The following is a 15,939-nucleotide window of genomic DNA, read 5'->3' on the forward strand; positions in this document are numbered from 1 at the left end:
AGCATCAATCACCACCAATCAATACTTCAGGCGAAGATGACGATGACTTCCAAGTTCAGGCTACGCCGCCTCATCTTGTCTCAAAGACGAGGAATAAGCCGTCCGATAAAGTACAGTCAACCGACGAGGTCTCAACTGATAGTGGAGAGGATGATGGCCCTGTATCTCCAGCCGTGACTAAGGAGGCGCCTGTTTCCGCAGAACCATCTCCAGGCAAGCCTAAACCCATCACCATGGCCCCGCGGCTTGGTGTTATCGGTGGAAAGAAGTACCCAGCGCCACAGCGTTCGGCAAGCCCAAAACAACTCGAACACAACGGCAAAAGAGAAGCAACCCATACTGCTGGATCCGACACCGCCTCGGACATAGCTGATAATGACAATGAAACAGCCTCTACTATGGATCCCTCGCCTCCCCCTTCTCCGCCAAAAAAGCTTACGCCTCAAACAGGGAGACTCGGACGTATTGGCGGACGAAGTGCCAGGACACAAGTCTCACGGGCAGATAATGAGGCAGTTATCGACAACGCGATCCCGGATACAAAATCACAGGTTCCTGTTTCCCGCCCGCCAAAGCTAGGGATGATTGGCAAAGCAAAACAAGATGCTTCTCCTCCGGCGAGGGACAACACCGAGCGCGGACGAGTGCCTACTCGCGAAACTACAAAGCCGAAGAATGAGCCGCGAGAAACGTCGATGGAACGTGCAGATCGGAGGCGTGAAGAGCTCAAAAGAGAGCTTGAAAGGAAAGCGGCAGCTGGTCCAGTCAAGAAGAAAAGGAAATTCTGATTCCACTATTCCTCCAAGATCATTAGGCACAAAGTAAGCCTTTTATCATCCTGGATGCTTCCCGAGTCGCCAGACTTCCGCTTATTCAAACCACCAACAATGGGTTATCAGAGAAATGGGCCAGAGGTTACTTGTGCGGCGGGCGAATAGCCGCAATGGCTGCTTGGACCTCTCTCGGTCCTGATCTTGCTGGCATGATACTCGCTTTGCTTGTGGACCGCTGTCCGCACTCAACGTCCGTCGCCGAAACATCTATCACCGAAACGTCTATACGTGGTACACGGATTCCCCAGGACAGGTACTACTTTTGACAGTGTGTATACCGGGTCAGTTTCTCCGCGTCATTACAGTTCCTCCGTCATGTAACACAAGGTTCACCTTCCCTGATTCTGCGAGGAAAGTGAACAGGCCACAGCCCCAGTTCTGCTTCCGCGGGGTGTCTCATCCCAAGAAATCTCACCAACCTATGATCAACGAGAATTCGACTTTTTTTTTTTTTTAAAATGTTGATTCCGAGGCTTTCCGAGGGCTAGATGGTATCATAAACAGACTCTACGCCAACTCTCACAAATCAAACACTCCTTCTTGAGCGGACCGATGCATTTTCGGGATCTTTGCCGCTGGTGCCGTTGCCTCCTTTTCCAGTGATACAACCCCAAGCAAACAAGACAAAGGATCTGAGACTCACAAATGACACTGGCATGCCAGAGCTTACCGCAAAACTTGGTCTTTGGTGCATTGCACTCGGATTTGGTCTCCCCTGCAACTTGGAATCAATCATTTTGATGTATCATCTGCAGGCGAGTCGATCTCAACAGCGGCGGATCTAGGGTGATTTGCGGGAGGAATATGTCGATTGTCGCATGACCTCGAGTATGTATTGCAGTTTGTGTTCAACGCATCGAGGAGGGGGCAACAGAACCAAAAAAAAAAATGGAAGTGGATGGTGCAAAAATAAATGGTCAGTATGAGGGTCGAACTCATGGCCTTCGCATTATTAGTACGACGCTCTAACCAACTGAGCTAACCGACCACTTGTTAGGGGTCTTGCTTGAAGACGTTACGATTTGGAGTGCTCGTCAGCTGAATTAAAAACGTAAATCGAGAATCATGTCTAGCTACGGAGATTTTGATGAGGCACGGAATGAGGCGCGGGAAGAAAAGACGACGAACCTGACATCCGACCACGCCAAGAGGCGTCTCTCTTACAGGGTGGAGATACCCAACAGGCGGATATTAACCATGTCCAGCCGAGGCGACTATTACGAGTAGCAAGGCGTAAGGACAATACATCCGGATCTGGAGTTGCCAAAGTTGGTGTGGGAATCACATATGGATCAGCGCAAGGATTAGAGGCCCCAGGTCTCGACGAGGAGCGCTGGAGCCTTTATGCTCCCTTAGATTGGACATGGGGAGGAGGACTCGGCGCACAGTATAACTTACTGTAATAGGGCTATGATTGAGCAAGCCAGCAAATGCATGGGCTACGGTCGAGCAGTGCTATTCGCACCCGCATGCGCGCTCACGCATACGGAGTATTACACGGTCCCCCGGGCAGCAGCTACCTCTCCGCCCCCATAGACCGGCAAAGGCTGGCCGAGGCCGCAAAAGCCGGCTTCAGTCGCCAGTCAACGTTCGCAAAGAAACTCACCCAAGTCGTGCCTCTTTCTTATTGGTACTCAGCAAGGAGCGAAACCCATAAGCAGATCCATTGTACGGAGTACATGAGGCCTGATTAGACCTCGACGGGATTGACCCGTCCACTGGGAACGCGGCTATTACCTGCCCAGTGGGCCGACAAGCCTGATCGAGCTACTGCTCATCATCAATGGTCGCTCTTATTATGACTGGATCTTGCACTTTCGGCGGCCGTGTGTATGCAGGCATGGTGGCCAGTCGAATCACCAACTGGCCTCTTGCCACGTATTTTTCCCCGGGACTGCTCCGGGCCTGAATTTCCCCATTAGTATCGAAAGATCATACCCCTATTTGAGCTCTTGCAGGACTTGCGACCCAACCGGGCTGGGCCACCCAGGCCTCCCACGTTGAGATTGCAACTCTGGGGGGAAAAGGAGACTCTCATGACCAGCCACCATTTGCACATGCATGCTGGGGTAGCTTGGTTGAGTATGAAATGGAACAAGACAACTTTTTGGATGGGAATCCGCCATGAGGAATAGTCGCCAGACGAGAAGCTCGCTAGCTGATCCAATAGGAGACTTCTGTCCAGACAGTAGCCTATCAAAAGAAACGAATGCGCCATGGGGCCCCGGGAGATTCTCAGCCCATGAGGTACGAGTACGGCATATTGGACAAGCTGTCAAGAGTCGACCTTTGTAGTTGGGATTATGCAGTGTACCCTGCAGCACGTTGGGGGGAGCACACCCGTCATGACGTTGCGACCAATTATGGCTGTCTGCGATGCAGTGCGTCGAATTGCAATGTCATTTTCGAAGATGCAAGGATGTCACGGGCAAGAAACAAGGACGCATGCGTCCCATGTCGCTACTCCGTATAATTCGACGGATCGAATATGAGCTATCTACTAATACTAGCCAGGGTTTCCGTGCAGGCAGGGGACCTTGGATTCGGGAGCAGGGTTTTGGAGATCATGATCATCCGAAGTCTATTTGCCCTCGGATCCAGACATTGAATAACACTCGCTGCGGTTACCGTATGCATGCATCCGGGTCCAGCCTCGCTCGCAGGTCCCGCCTATTCGGTAGAGGGGAAGTCTGCGGGCAGCATGCGGCTACTTTTGAGAGTTACGTACATACAATCCGAGCTGTCATGGGGGCGAGCACGGTCCGCGACAGTTATCTGTCAACGCACTGTGGGCAGCTGTCAAGACTCGTCAAGAACCAGCAGAAGTTCTCGCCATGAGCTATGATTCGTTGGAGCAAGGCTGTCTCATGAGGCACATGAGGATCGTCAGTGCTCGCGTCCTATCCACGAGGACATTGGATGCCGAACCAGAATAGAGGGCGGGGCACTGATTCGTATTTCAATTCAGCCCTACGTGCTCTGTACGCTCGCACCAGGGACGACTGACCTTCCCTTCTCCACGGTCATACTCTTTTTTTTTCCCAATCACGAAGACAAGTATAGCTGTGGGAGTTAAGCGGCGCGGACGTAGCCGTTGAAACTATGGGGCTGTAGGGGAAGAAGGTGGTGCATGCACCAGGCCATCATCATACTACATTGTATGTACGTCGAACTAACTGTGGAGGCTGCCTGGTCGGCCGACCCTTCAGATAGGGTTCTCGACCCTGGGGCTACCTGTCCCTCGCAGCCTCCCATTCTCTCAGCCTGGGTGGGCGGGTCGCCTACCCGTGGGCTGTATGCTGCACATGATCTCCCTTCCGACAGACTCGGTGCGATCAACTTCCGTGTTGGGCAACCGGTCATTGCTTGGTACGGACGACGGATACGGATGCAGCTTTTAGGTTCCCGCTGCCGGGGCTGTTGCCCATTTGTGGTGACGGGATGCGTACGTAGCACATACAGTACAGTGCCGTGTTCGAGACCCCTGTCTGGCCTGTCAAGGAGCGGGCGTGGAGCAGGAGGTGGGTGGTGCTCATCACGGCCCACACGTCACAGGCCGCTTCGGGTCTCCGCTTCGCTGGAACGATCAGCCTGGCGCACTGCCCATCGACCCCGGGCACCCGGGGGGCACCCGGGGACCAGTTCACCGTCGAGGGGTGAGGGCTGAGGCGTCGGCTGCCAGTCGCGCTGCGAGTCTGCCAGGTCTGCCAGGCATGTCAGGCCCGTCAGGCCTGTGTCAAACCTGTCAGCGACTGGCACCCCTGTCTCGTCACATCTCCGCCTGCAACCGCCAGCTCTTCCTAGTGGCCTGATCTACGCATGTCTCATCCCGACAGAACGGAACCCAATCACAACGCCCACATCCTAGCCAGGAGCGGAAATGCCAGCGGAAATGCCCTCGGTTACGGTGGATCCTGTTGGAGCCCACGGCCTAAGCTTAGTGCCCGCTCTTCCCCTCCTTCCTCCTTGGGCCTCTGTCCAATATGTGCCAGTGGAGGACCGAACGGTCCACGGAACGAGCGACGAGTACGACACATTCGGGGCATTACATACTACCTAGTTAGTATACGAATACTAGCACCCGCACTGGTATTCGTACGGGCGTCGCAGAGAGTCCGCAAGGAGCTAACACGGGCGGCGCAGGCTGGATGAAAACCGAATTGCCCCGAGTCTATTCATGAGAAATCACATGACAACATGTTGCAGCACAGAACCCCCTTGCGCATCCCCCTCTCCAGACTCGAGCAGTGCTGAGAACATATTCTTGATACCGATGCTGATGACGGATAGGAGAGAGGCAACCCCATGATGCGGATCCATCTGCCATCCCAGCTCCCAATTCCCAACCAACACTCCAGAACCAACAAATAATACACAGCAATCCTCACTTGACCATGTCTGCTGACCACGATTGCCGCAATAGCCCTAAGCGCCAACCCACCACGCCGTCTACAGAGATGCCGAGAAAGTGAAAACGGCCATTTCGCCCCCCCCAACGGGACCAACATGGGTCTCCCTCCTCCGCGCTTAACGACCCAAGGACCCAGAGCCCCGGTGCCCGGCACCCAGAGAGAACCAAGGAAGGCTACTTTCGATTCGACAAACGCCTCCCAGCCCACCAACACCTAACGTTGTCCGTTCTAGTGCCCGGAATTAGATCCCGCCCTGCTTCGCTTTCGTTTCTTCTTTCTTTTTTCCCTGCTCCAATGTTTCCCCGATCTGCACTTGTGAAGACTTGGCACACATCCTCCCCAAAATGACGTTTTGAGTGATTCGTTCAAAGGGGGCCTCGGTTTTTTCTCTTCTTTTTTTTTCCCTCCTTTTTGGGGGGGGTTTTTATTTTTCGTACTTCGTACAAAGCGCAAAGATCGCCCCAGTCATGTCAAGGACGTACCATTTGCCCTGTGATTGGGGAGCACTCGGCGCATCCATCCGCCACTCATCTGTTACCCCCTCCTTTTGGACCGTGCCCCTCCGTATCCTCTGCTGCTGCATTGGGGTGGGGCCGAACCAGCATCAGTACCCGTGGTCACTAGACCAGCCGCAGAATGCGTCGGGCATGTTGGCTGGGTCGAACAGCCGGGTGGAGCGACTGGCAGCGTCCGCAGCAGCCGTACCAGCGGCACCCCCCGTAGTGTGGCTATCACCGTGGCGGTGCTGGTGGTGGTGCTGCTCCTGATGCTGATGCTGATGCTGCTGATGCTGCTGATGCTGCTGATGCTGCTGCTGATGGTAGTCCAGGTTGACGTCGATTGTGTCATAGGGGAAGGGACCCTGTGGCGGCGGGGGCGGCCCAAGGTGGTACATGGCAGCAGCCGGACCCTGGCCGTTGGCACCGCCGGCGGCCGACATGTCGAAGGCAGGGCCCGTGTGCACCATGTTCCCCTGGTGGTGCTGGTGCTGGTGCTGGTGCTGGTGCTGCTCACCCATCATCATCCCGTAGGTGTGATCCGGCCCCGCCGTACCCGGAGGCGGCGGAGGCGGTGGGACTGCTGACAGCGCCGTCACCCCAGCCTCCATCTTCATGGGCTGGTGCTGCTGCTGGTGCTGGTGTCCGCCCATAGCCTGCGCCATGAACGCGTCCTGGTAGTAGGGGGAGGAAGTGCGCGCCATGAAGCCAGACGTCGGCGCCGCGCGCAGGCCCTGCCCACCGTGGCGATGGGTCTTGGACACCCTGCCGGGGAACCTGTTGGCCGGGACGCCGCCGTGGCGCAGGCTGTGGCTCGAAGGATGGAAGAGGATGTGACCGCCAGAGGTGGCCTGCTGGTGCTGGTGCTGGTGATGATGGTGATGCCTGTCCCTGTCCCTCCCGTCGTTCTTCTTGTTGCGGTACCGCGTCGTGCTCTGGATGCCCCTGGCTATGGCCTCGTCCGTCAGCGTCCACTCGGTCGACCTCTTGGGGTCGGAGGCGGCCGCATTGTTGGGCTGCTGCGCGTCCTCTGATGACTCGGGCGGCGCTGACTCTGCCTCACGTTTGCGATCGCGCTTGACAAACCCCTGTACACCGTGTTAGCTGTTGGACTTTGGGCGTTCGCAGGGGGGGGGAGGGAACAAATGTCTTGCTGCTCCTGCTGCCAGGCTCCACCCCCTGACATGACCTGTCTCTTGGTGAACAATGAGCCGTCCCGACGGGGCCTTAAAAATAAGACCCGGATCTGAGACAACAGCCACGAGGGGAACGCGGGGAAAGCAATAGAGGAAAACAGTAATCATCATCATCGTCCACAAACGACGGCAAAAAATGGGAGCAACGTGGCTTACTTACCGCATTCATACTCAGATTATGCCGGATGCTGTTCATCCAGCCCCGCTGGCCGGGCTTGCACTTCTCCGTGTTCTCCTGAAACCACTGGTAGATTTCCTGCAGGCTCATCGAGTGGTCCGGTGCCTGCGCCAGGGCCTTGTAGATGAGCTGCGCGTAGGGGATCTGCTGCTCCGGTGTTGCTGTGGATGCCGCTGCTGCTGCTGCTGCCGCTGATTCTGATAATGACTCTGGCCCACCGGGCGGCTCGGAGTCTCTGGAGCTCTCCATGTCGGCGTCGAACTGGCCCGTGGGCGAGTCTACGCTGAGCATGTAGGCCGACGTAGACAGGGGCAGGCCGGCGGGCGAGGCAGGGCACGACATGGTGTCCATGCCCGCGAGGGTCGGGAGGCCGGCCGTCGTGGCCAGGGGCTCGCAGTGCCACTTGGCGCTGTAGATTTCGAAGGGGTCTTCGTGGGCTCCTCCTCCTCCTCGGCCGTCGGCAGCACCAGCACCAGCGGGCAGGGGCGAGGCGTCCGAGGCGCTCCCCGAGAAGCAGCCGCCGTCGACAGATACCGGCGTAGAGATGGTCAGGTCACCCCAGGTGTCCCTGCCGGGGCGATCCGCGGACTGGTGGAAGCTCGTGGCGGGCGACGACCAGGAGCCCGTGGGCGAGACGGGGGACAGGTTGTTGGAGGCCGACGTGCCGCTCCCGCAGGTGGGCGAGTCGCCGTAGGGGAAATGGTCCAGGTCTTCTCCCGAGGGCGGCGTGGGCCACATTTGCTGACTTCTGGGCAGGTAGAGGCGCGGAGTAGCCGTCATGGGATCAGATGTGTTTGGGACTTGGATCTTGGGAGCTGTCGAGTAGAGGCTCTGCTCGTGGTGGTGGGTTTTTTGTTGTTGTCGTTGTTCTTGTTGGTGGTGTTGTTGGTGTTGGTGTTGGTGTTGGTGTTGGTTTTGCTGGTTCTGATGCTGGTTTTGGGGCGGTTGGCGGACCGGCGGAGGTGGAGGATGATGTTGTTGATGCTGATAGTGGTGATGTTGATGGACGGCCGCCTGGTCAAGCGAGCCAGTCTCTGTAAGTGGCTGCCCCTGGGCTTCTTCAGGGGCGGCAGGCAGAGTCAGGAACGGGTCTATCTCAGCAGAAAAGTCTGACATGGGACTTGATTGCCCTCCGGATCCGGGAAATAGGGAGCTCGTGTAGCTCTCGAGTTGCCCACCGTCAGAGAAAGGTGGGGGAGCCATCGTCAGAAGGGAGGATATCCCCGGCGGAGGCAACCAAAGGGGGAGGGCAGGGGGCCACCTCCAGTGAGCCAAGACGGTCCGCTGATGTCGCTGCTGTGACTGTTGCAACTGTTGTTGTAACCAGGAAGCGGAGCAGGGTCAACAGGTCCTGACTCATCCACGGGAAGCGGAAGAGGAAGGGTAGATAGACGAAGACGCGCCCTCGCAGGAGAGAAGCAGGAGAGGGCGGAGGTAACAGGCGATGGATGGTTCAAGATTCCTTAGCCCTGGAAGATGCGACGGGTCCAAGGAAAAAGCCTGTGCTCCCCGATCGAAACCCCAAGGTGGAGATGAACAATGAGAACCGCCCGTAGGGCTGTCCTCGGAGTCTTGCGGGTGGTGGCCGAGAGGTCAAATAATAAAGTAGCAATAATAGAGCGAAGCAGTACTCCGTACCTTTAGATGGATGGAGATGGGCAAGGAGTTCCAGCGTCGTGAGCTCGAGTCACTTCTCACATTCGCCAGAGCCGGGGCAAGGCGGCAAGGATGGTCCCTACAGTCGATCGAAGTGAGGACGACAAGGGTAGGGGGAGAGAACCGAGAGTGGTTGATGGGATCATGGGTTAAGATGGGGAGCATCAATGGGGAAGATGGGTCCAGCGGGTTCCCAAGCACACGCCCTGAGCCTCACCCGTGATCGGTACGCCATGGTGGTAGATGGGAGCATGGGCAAGCAGTCCCCGGGCGCTGCCCTTTGTCACTTGCGGGTGCCCTTGTGGGTGCCTTTGTGGGCGCCTGTGTCCGTTTGTAGACGCGTGTGTGTGTGTGTGTGTCCATGTATGCCCATGTATGCCCATGTATGTGTGCTGCGTGCTGTGTACATGTGCGGGATGCCTGTGTGCCAGTAGCCCAGCTCCAGGTGCTGCCAGAGATGCATGTGAGGTGGGGATGGATGCCTCCATGCGGGAGATACAAACGGTCGCTATGCAGGCCCCCTGTTCCCCTGTCCCCTTGTGCCTCTGTGCCCCTGTGCCCCTGTGCCCCTGTCATCGCCCTGCTGCCCTGTTGCTGTCATACGGCAAGACGTCGTCGTACCGTCCATCCCAGTACGGATCCCCAATACATACATACATACATAAATAAATACATAATCGTAGTTGTACTCCGTACGCCACCTACACACATGCTTCTTACGTGCCACCGGGAGCGACTCCTCGGGGCTCACCCCTACGTACAGCTGGAGCGCCCTTCCCTGACTTCCCTGGGGGCCCCGGGACGCTTTCGGTACTTGGCGAGTAACATCCAGCGGCCGACATGGGCAGGGGTCTTATGGTTGTTGGGAGGCTACCAAGAAGAGCAGTGCCACGGCCATGGCTAGGGGAGATGCCCATCCACGAGCAACCCAGGCTTCCAGGCCCCATCGACCACATGCGATGCCCGTGCAACCTGGAGAGGCAGTGCCGTTTGAGGTAGAGGCGCCACAAACGCTTGCGGCCGGGTTAAGCTGCACTCCCACCGCCCGCCAGGCCTTTGCGCCAGGTACCCGCAAGACGTCAGAGGAACCCACTGGGCTCTCCATCAGCACTGCCTTTTACCCCCTCCTACAGAGCCTCGCTGGGAGCCTGGTAGCGAGGATACATTCCCTAGACGGGGCAAGTAAACGGTTACCTCATCTGCTGCCGAAACGACCATGTCACTTGTCAGGGGCCATCGCTTGTCGCTCAATGACAGATACCCGCATCAGGGACACTCCCATAGCCGGCACGTTGCATGCTACAGCAACACCAGAGCCATGAGGACAATGGGGCCATGTTTGAGGCCTTCGTCCTTACCCACCCAAGGAGACGAGAAAGAAACCCAAACAAAGATCCCCAAAAGTTCCGTCTCCCATGGGAGGGGAACGTAGCATACCCTCGGACGGGAAGACATGGTTTTCCACGGGGCATTGGCCACGAGCAAGGCCCGGAAATACGCGAGCTTGACCGCATCTACCCTCGCTGGCGTTTGCTACTAGGAGTGGGAGCAGGGGGCGGGCGACGCTGCTCGGAGCGAATGGAATCCATAGTCTGGTCTTTGACGGGGCCCATCTGGAGTTGGCCTGCGCGGCGCCATGCCTTCCAGAACTTCGGTGGCGTAGGACAGGTCTTGAGCAAGCGCCCATCCCGCCACATTGACTGCTGGAGGCCAGCAGCTTGCTGCGACAGGCTCCCGGCATGACAGCGCAGCGCTGTCCTGGCTCCTGGGGCCACCATGGTAGCAGAGCGTGGGGGAGGGGGCGATTTGGCTGGTTCTGATCCTTGAGGCGGATCAGGTACCGAGCATTGAAGAAGCAAAGTACCGGCAGTGTAACACAAGCGACCGAGCAGGAAAGAGGATTTGCCGATTGACAGGTTGAGGCAAAGGCTATAGACAATGATAGGCGAGTTGCGCCATGAGCGTTCAATCATTCAAGAATTTGTTTTCCTCCCAAGAGTAAAGCTGTGGATCTAATCTCGATGACTTTCAAGAGAGAAAGAGAGGGGGCATACAGGCCTTACGGCAACAGGTCATCTACCACGCTCCAGGCCTCCGGCGTGCAGCTTCGCTTCGATGTGACGGGGCCTGCTACCGGATGTTTGACAGTGGGCAGCTCAGCGAGGTAACGATGCGCGACAAAGAGCCATACTCGATGATCCCACGGCGGGAAGACCATTATTACTTCCTATAGAAAATCTGCAGATGACAAGTCAGTTATAGTCCACGGAACTCCAGGGTTTTCTTCCGAGACACTCATACCTTTTTGAACTGAAAATGCAACTGCAAGATGCCCTGTGAGGCGTGCAATATTAGTACGACGTCGACAAGGGTGGTGCATTGCCAAAAGGGGACCCAGGCGTCCGGTAGAACAGTGGCCTGGGATGTGGCTGGCTTGGCACGGGCTGCCAACAGCCGCAACGTGGATGACATGCCATGCAGGATGAGAGAATCATTACTGCCATCATCCCATTCATGTGCTCCGGGCATCGTGGGGGGTGTACGGGGGGGGTTTCGAGAGTGACATATGTACGTACCTTGTCAAAGGAGCTCTTGAATCCCCGGTCCCGTTTTGCACTATAGTCCCATTCGCGATCCACTATGCGGAATGCAATATCTTCGTATGGCGGCCCTGCAATGAAGCGGATCAAGCACGTATCCTCCTCGCCTGCCGCCGCGAAGGACTCGCCCCGTTTCCGCCCATGCTCCCGGATAATCTTGAATGTCGGCGCCTTGGTCTTGTCTATGAGCTCCGGGTAGAAGATGTTGAACTTGTATCCCTGCACCACCTTGGGTGGTGGGTTGTCGTGGTCGTAGTGTGTCTGGTTGTACTTGTTCCACTCGTACCCCATCTGCACGCGGTTGAAGTATCTGGGCTTGCGCGGGCGGTACTTGTCGGCCCACTGGGGCTTCGTGGCACTCGTCACAGCCTCCTCCGCCGTGAAGACCTCCTCATTCTCCGAGATTCCCCGTGCCACCTCGCGGTCGTACAGGGCATTTGTCGCCTGGGAAAAGTCCCCATTCTCCGCCTGCGAGAAACGCGCCGTTCCGGGAGGCGCACGCTCCTGGGCCGCTGATGATGATGACGCCGCACTCTGAGTTACAGCGGTTGCTCCGTCACCTGTCTGAGCACTTGTACCCGCCGATGGCGCCTTTGCTCCGGGGACGGGGCCACGCTCCTCGAGGCGCTTCCGGCGGGCCTCTGTTATCGCATTGTACACCTTGCTCAGTGTAGCTTTGGACTTCCACACTGCCAGACTTCGCAGGAGCTGCTCCCAGTAGTCCGTGTCGATGTCTTCTGTGCTCCGCAGCTTGGCCTTGATCTGCCCCTCCAGCGCATCGAGCTGCTCGTACGTCTTGGGCGCCAGAATCTTATCAATGTCGTCGGCGACGCTGCTCACAACTCTCTCCTCGTTCTTCTCCGGGCTGAGCTTCACCTTCTGCGTCGCGCAGAGCGACTGCAGCGCCCGCCAGTACTCTCTGTTCCGGGGATTCGACTCCAGGACGTGGTACGAAGCAATATCGCTCTCCAGCTCCGCCAGCTGGCCTGCGTCCAGGGCCTGCACAATCTTTGCGGGCGAGGGGACCTCGATATCGAGATCGGCGTCGTCGTCGTCGAATACGTCGCGGTCGGTGTCAATGTACTTGAGGTTGAAGGCCAGGTAGTCGATGGGCTTGGCGCGCCCTTCGCGAACTCGGATATCAGCCTTCTTCTTGGACTGCTTCAGGACAAACTTGTCCTCGTCGGCCACGAACTGGCGCGCCTGTTCGTCCTGCGTCTGGTACCTGGCACTGTTCTTGGTTGGCTTTGGCGGGTCTGGTCGTGAGGCTTTGGTGACTCGCGTACTTGGGTCAAGTCTCGGGGCGGTCACGTCTCGTTTCGCGGGTGACCGGCGCCCCTCAATCATAGCTCTTCGAGCAGGGTCCATGATGTCGCTGTCTAAAGATCTGAGGGTGTTCGTTTCGAGCCGTTTGAGAATGGTGGAAAAGTCGAACTTTCTGCAACAACGCTTGACTTGCGAAGTTGCCCAGCAATGTTGGTCACGTGTCGCGACGTCTCTGTCACCTACCCTATACCTATACCACACAATGCTCCGCCCGGAGTTGACAACCTCCACCTGCTTTTTTAATTTCTACAGATGGATTGTATGATGTTTTTAATGCATAATTTGACTCGAAGCTAACCACTTCTTGCTCGCTCCGTGATTGAGAAGGATAGCAGTTGTGCTAGTATATGGTCGTTCTCGTTGAACATGAGTCTCTGAAGCATCATCCACAATGGTTAACCACCACAAAGGTCACAATTAGATTCAGTAGATTGAAAATTTCAGTTCAAGAGCAGCCGTGTTTTATTTTGCCCCATATTGTGTTCTACATAGGTTGTATTACAACCAAGTTGCAATAGGCCGCTTCAGATAGATCTACTGACCTTTGATTGTTTGGCAACCTTCTGGAATCCCACTTTTGGAGTCCCCCTTCTGTTGCAGATGAAACCACCCAATATCCAAAACACTATTGTACATGCAAAAATGTAGATGTTAATATAGATAAATGAGCTGGGTAGTATGATAACCACGCTTTATGCTGATATATGTATCCCGACATGACGCCATCCATATAGTATATGCTCTCGAAACCAAACATCGATCTCGCTCTCTTCGTGTATCTCATCATGACTGCTCAATATTCCAACTGTGAGGTGTGTTAGTTGAGGCCCTCGCTGGTTGCACGTGTACAACATACCTGTCATCCTGTACGTGAACCCACCGGCTCAACGTGATGTGGACAACCCTGTACGTGTCCGCATAGCGTGGCCGTCGAGTGACACCGAACATGGCTGTGGAGTTTCTGTTGACCCAAGCCCAAAGAAAGAGCCCACGTTCTCCTCTCATCCAATGGCCTGGACCTGCCCGCTATTCAATTCTTGAACCACCCTGGCCATGCTAATGCGCTGATGGGGGTTCGGAGTCAGCATCTCCATAACCACTCGCTCCAGGCGATCGTGGCTGTTGAGCTTCTCCCGGGCCTCAAACACCTCGACGAGCCAGTCGCGCATCTGGTCGACCGCTGGCTGCCCGTTGCCATACTGTCTGTGCGGTACGTTGGGGTTGTTGATGCCTGCAATCTGCCAGTACAGGGGCTTGGCGTGTCTCCGGCGTGCGCGGCTGTCAGGGAATGGGATCTTGCGCAGCACGTACAGCATGGTAACACCGAGAGCCCACACATCTGAGGCTGGGCCACGTAGCTTTCGCCCGATGAACTCGGGTGGCACGTAGTACGGCGTTCCACCGCCTGACGGCGCCTTGGAGGCCGGCGTTGACAGGCCAAAGTCGCAGAGGACGGCGCCGCGGTCGGGCGAATAGAGGATGTTGGCGGGCTTGATATCATTGTGCACGAGGTGGCGGCCGTGCAGGTAGCTGAGGGCCTCGCCAATGTCACGTAAGACCCGCATTGCGTCGTCTCGGCTGCCATGAAACTCCTCGCTCATTTGGTTCCTCCACCGCGGAACGGCCGTCAGGTCCTGGGCGTCGACGTGCTCCATGTACAAGGACAGGAAGCGAGCGTCTCCACCGTAGTATTTTACGATGGATCCGTGCTGAAGGTCCTCCTGGCTCTGGCACTCCCGCAGCCACATGTCAGCTTGTCGGATCACGTTGCGCTCGTGGACATAGGGCTTGTCGCCGGGGTTGGCAACTCGGGTTTTGAGGACTTTGACCGTGACAATCTCGTCCGGAACCTCAGAGTGACTTGCGGTATACACTGCTGATAGGGCCGTAGATGCTATCGGGTCCTGTTTCGTGAGTTGATACTGGTCCAATTCGCAGACACCAGCCACCGCAACCGTCTCTCCCTCGTTCGCATCCAGAAGAGGATGACTGCTGGCAGCAACCAGCTCCCTGGTATCTCGAGCGTTAGGCAGGGGAAAGACCAGAGAGTCGGACTCGTTAGCCCCGGGGCGAAGGAATACGACCGCGCCATCGTCCAACTTGTTGGCATCAGAGGTGCGGCGCCTGACCCGCTTCTCATCGTCATCGGGGGTTAGAGATCGCTTGATGCTGGAACCGATCTGGATGGAGTCGGATGTGGACGAAGACATCTCCTCGACTCGAGAGGGGAAGGGTTGGTAGATGGTGACTGGGCGCTTTTCGAGAATTCGGAAATCCAACACGGCGGTTTCCTGGACCTTGATCTTCCACGTGGCTGGTTTGAGGGCCTTGGCCAGTCCTGGGTTGATGATGCGACTCTCCTCCACTGGGGGGTCGGCAAAGGGGCTCTGAGTCGGTCGTTCTAGGGTAATGGGGACGTCCGACTTGTTCAAAAAGACGACCTTGTCACTGGCAGGATCGTAATAGAGTTCGCACCAAAGAGGGGGTCGCGGGAACTCCTCCTGGCTCTCACCGGGGATCCTGACGGAGAATTTGATGTCTCTCGAGGTCTGAGTCACGGCCAGGACTTTATACTCGGGCTGGTCGGACGAGGCGACCTCTGCCCGCAGAGCAAGCCACTGGCAGTTGTCATTGCCGTTGGGACTGACGGAACGAGCATTGTGAAGCCTGGTGAGTGGCCGGACCAGCAAACGGATGTTTTGTCTGTGGTGGTGTTCCTCGAGTTGTAGGAAGTCGAGGGGGATAGCCTGGTTGTCCAGGGGAAGCACTGGGTCATGGAGCCTGACACTCCTGATCCGGGCATCCATCTCGCTCTGTGATATGGGTTCTGTCTTCTCCTCCGAGACCACAGAGGTCTCGAACCTGTGTTCAACAACCATGGTGGACGGAGAGAGTGGCGACGACGGCGACGGCGCCTAAGCGGCCATGTGGTGCCGAGTGGATACCTCGGTAGCAATGTAAAATAAAGAAAGGCAGTTTTTTTTAAAAATGAATCTGCAATAAGAGTATGCAAGTGGGTGAGGCGGAACTGCGATGATGATATGAGAGACGGTCCAACGGCGGGAGCGCTAATATCGTGAGTCGCCGGCCGAATCCAACCGGGTCTTCTTTCAAGGCTCCGCGGGCAGAGGCTGAGGGGAACAACTGGTCACAGAAGGGGAGCGAAGGTAAAAGGTGGGTGGGTTCCTTGCAGCCGGGGTACGGTGGCAGATTTGGGTTGATTCGACAGCGCGAGCTGGGT

General features: G+C 56.7%; 3 protein-coding genes and 1 non-coding gene across 4 annotated transcripts; all 4 read right to left on the reverse strand.

Annotated features, from left to right (window-relative positions):
* Positions 1 to 1,747: 1,747 nt before the first annotated feature.
* On the reverse strand, positions 1,748 to 1,821 carry ACO1O0_004043. The gene has a single exon. It is a non-coding gene; the product is annotated as a tRNA-Ile (tRNA).
* Positions 1,822 to 5,849: 4,028 nt separating this feature from the next.
* On the reverse strand, positions 5,850 to 7,896 carry ACO1O0_004044 (uncharacterized protein; the record flags this gene model as incomplete). The annotated part of the gene is made up of 3 exons (XM_083193486.1): positions 5,850 to 6,830; positions 7,099 to 7,826; positions 7,863 to 7,896. 3 exons carry the CDS (start codon positions 7,894 to 7,896, stop codon positions 5,850 to 5,852), a joined length of 1,743 nt encoding a protein of 580 aa, XP_083050434.1.
* A 3,096-nt stretch (positions 7,897 to 10,992) lies between these two features.
* Positions 10,993 to 12,740, reverse strand: ACO1O0_004045 (mid region of cactin-domain-containing protein; the record flags this gene model as incomplete). Its single annotated transcript, XM_083193487.1, has 2 exons — positions 10,993 to 11,010; positions 11,349 to 12,740. The coding sequence occupies 2 exons, from the start codon at positions 12,738 to 12,740 to the stop codon at positions 10,993 to 10,995; spliced, it is 1,410 nt and encodes a 469-aa protein (XP_083050435.1).
* A 959-nt stretch (positions 12,741 to 13,699) lies between these two features.
* Positions 13,700 to 15,577, reverse strand: ACO1O0_004046 (kinase-like domain-containing protein; the record flags this gene model as incomplete). Its single annotated transcript, XM_083193488.1, has 1 exon — positions 13,700 to 15,577. One exon carries the CDS (start codon positions 15,575 to 15,577, stop codon positions 13,700 to 13,702), a length of 1,878 nt encoding a protein of 625 aa, XP_083050436.1.
* Positions 15,578 to 15,939: the final 362 nt, after the last annotated feature.

The sequence above is a fragment of the Amphichorda felina genome (genome assembly GCF_050947745.1).
Source record: "Amphichorda felina strain 45539 chromosome Unknown scaffold_4, whole genome shotgun sequence".
Classification (NCBI taxonomy): domain Eukaryota; kingdom Fungi; phylum Ascomycota; class Sordariomycetes; order Hypocreales; family Bionectriaceae; genus Amphichorda; species Amphichorda felina.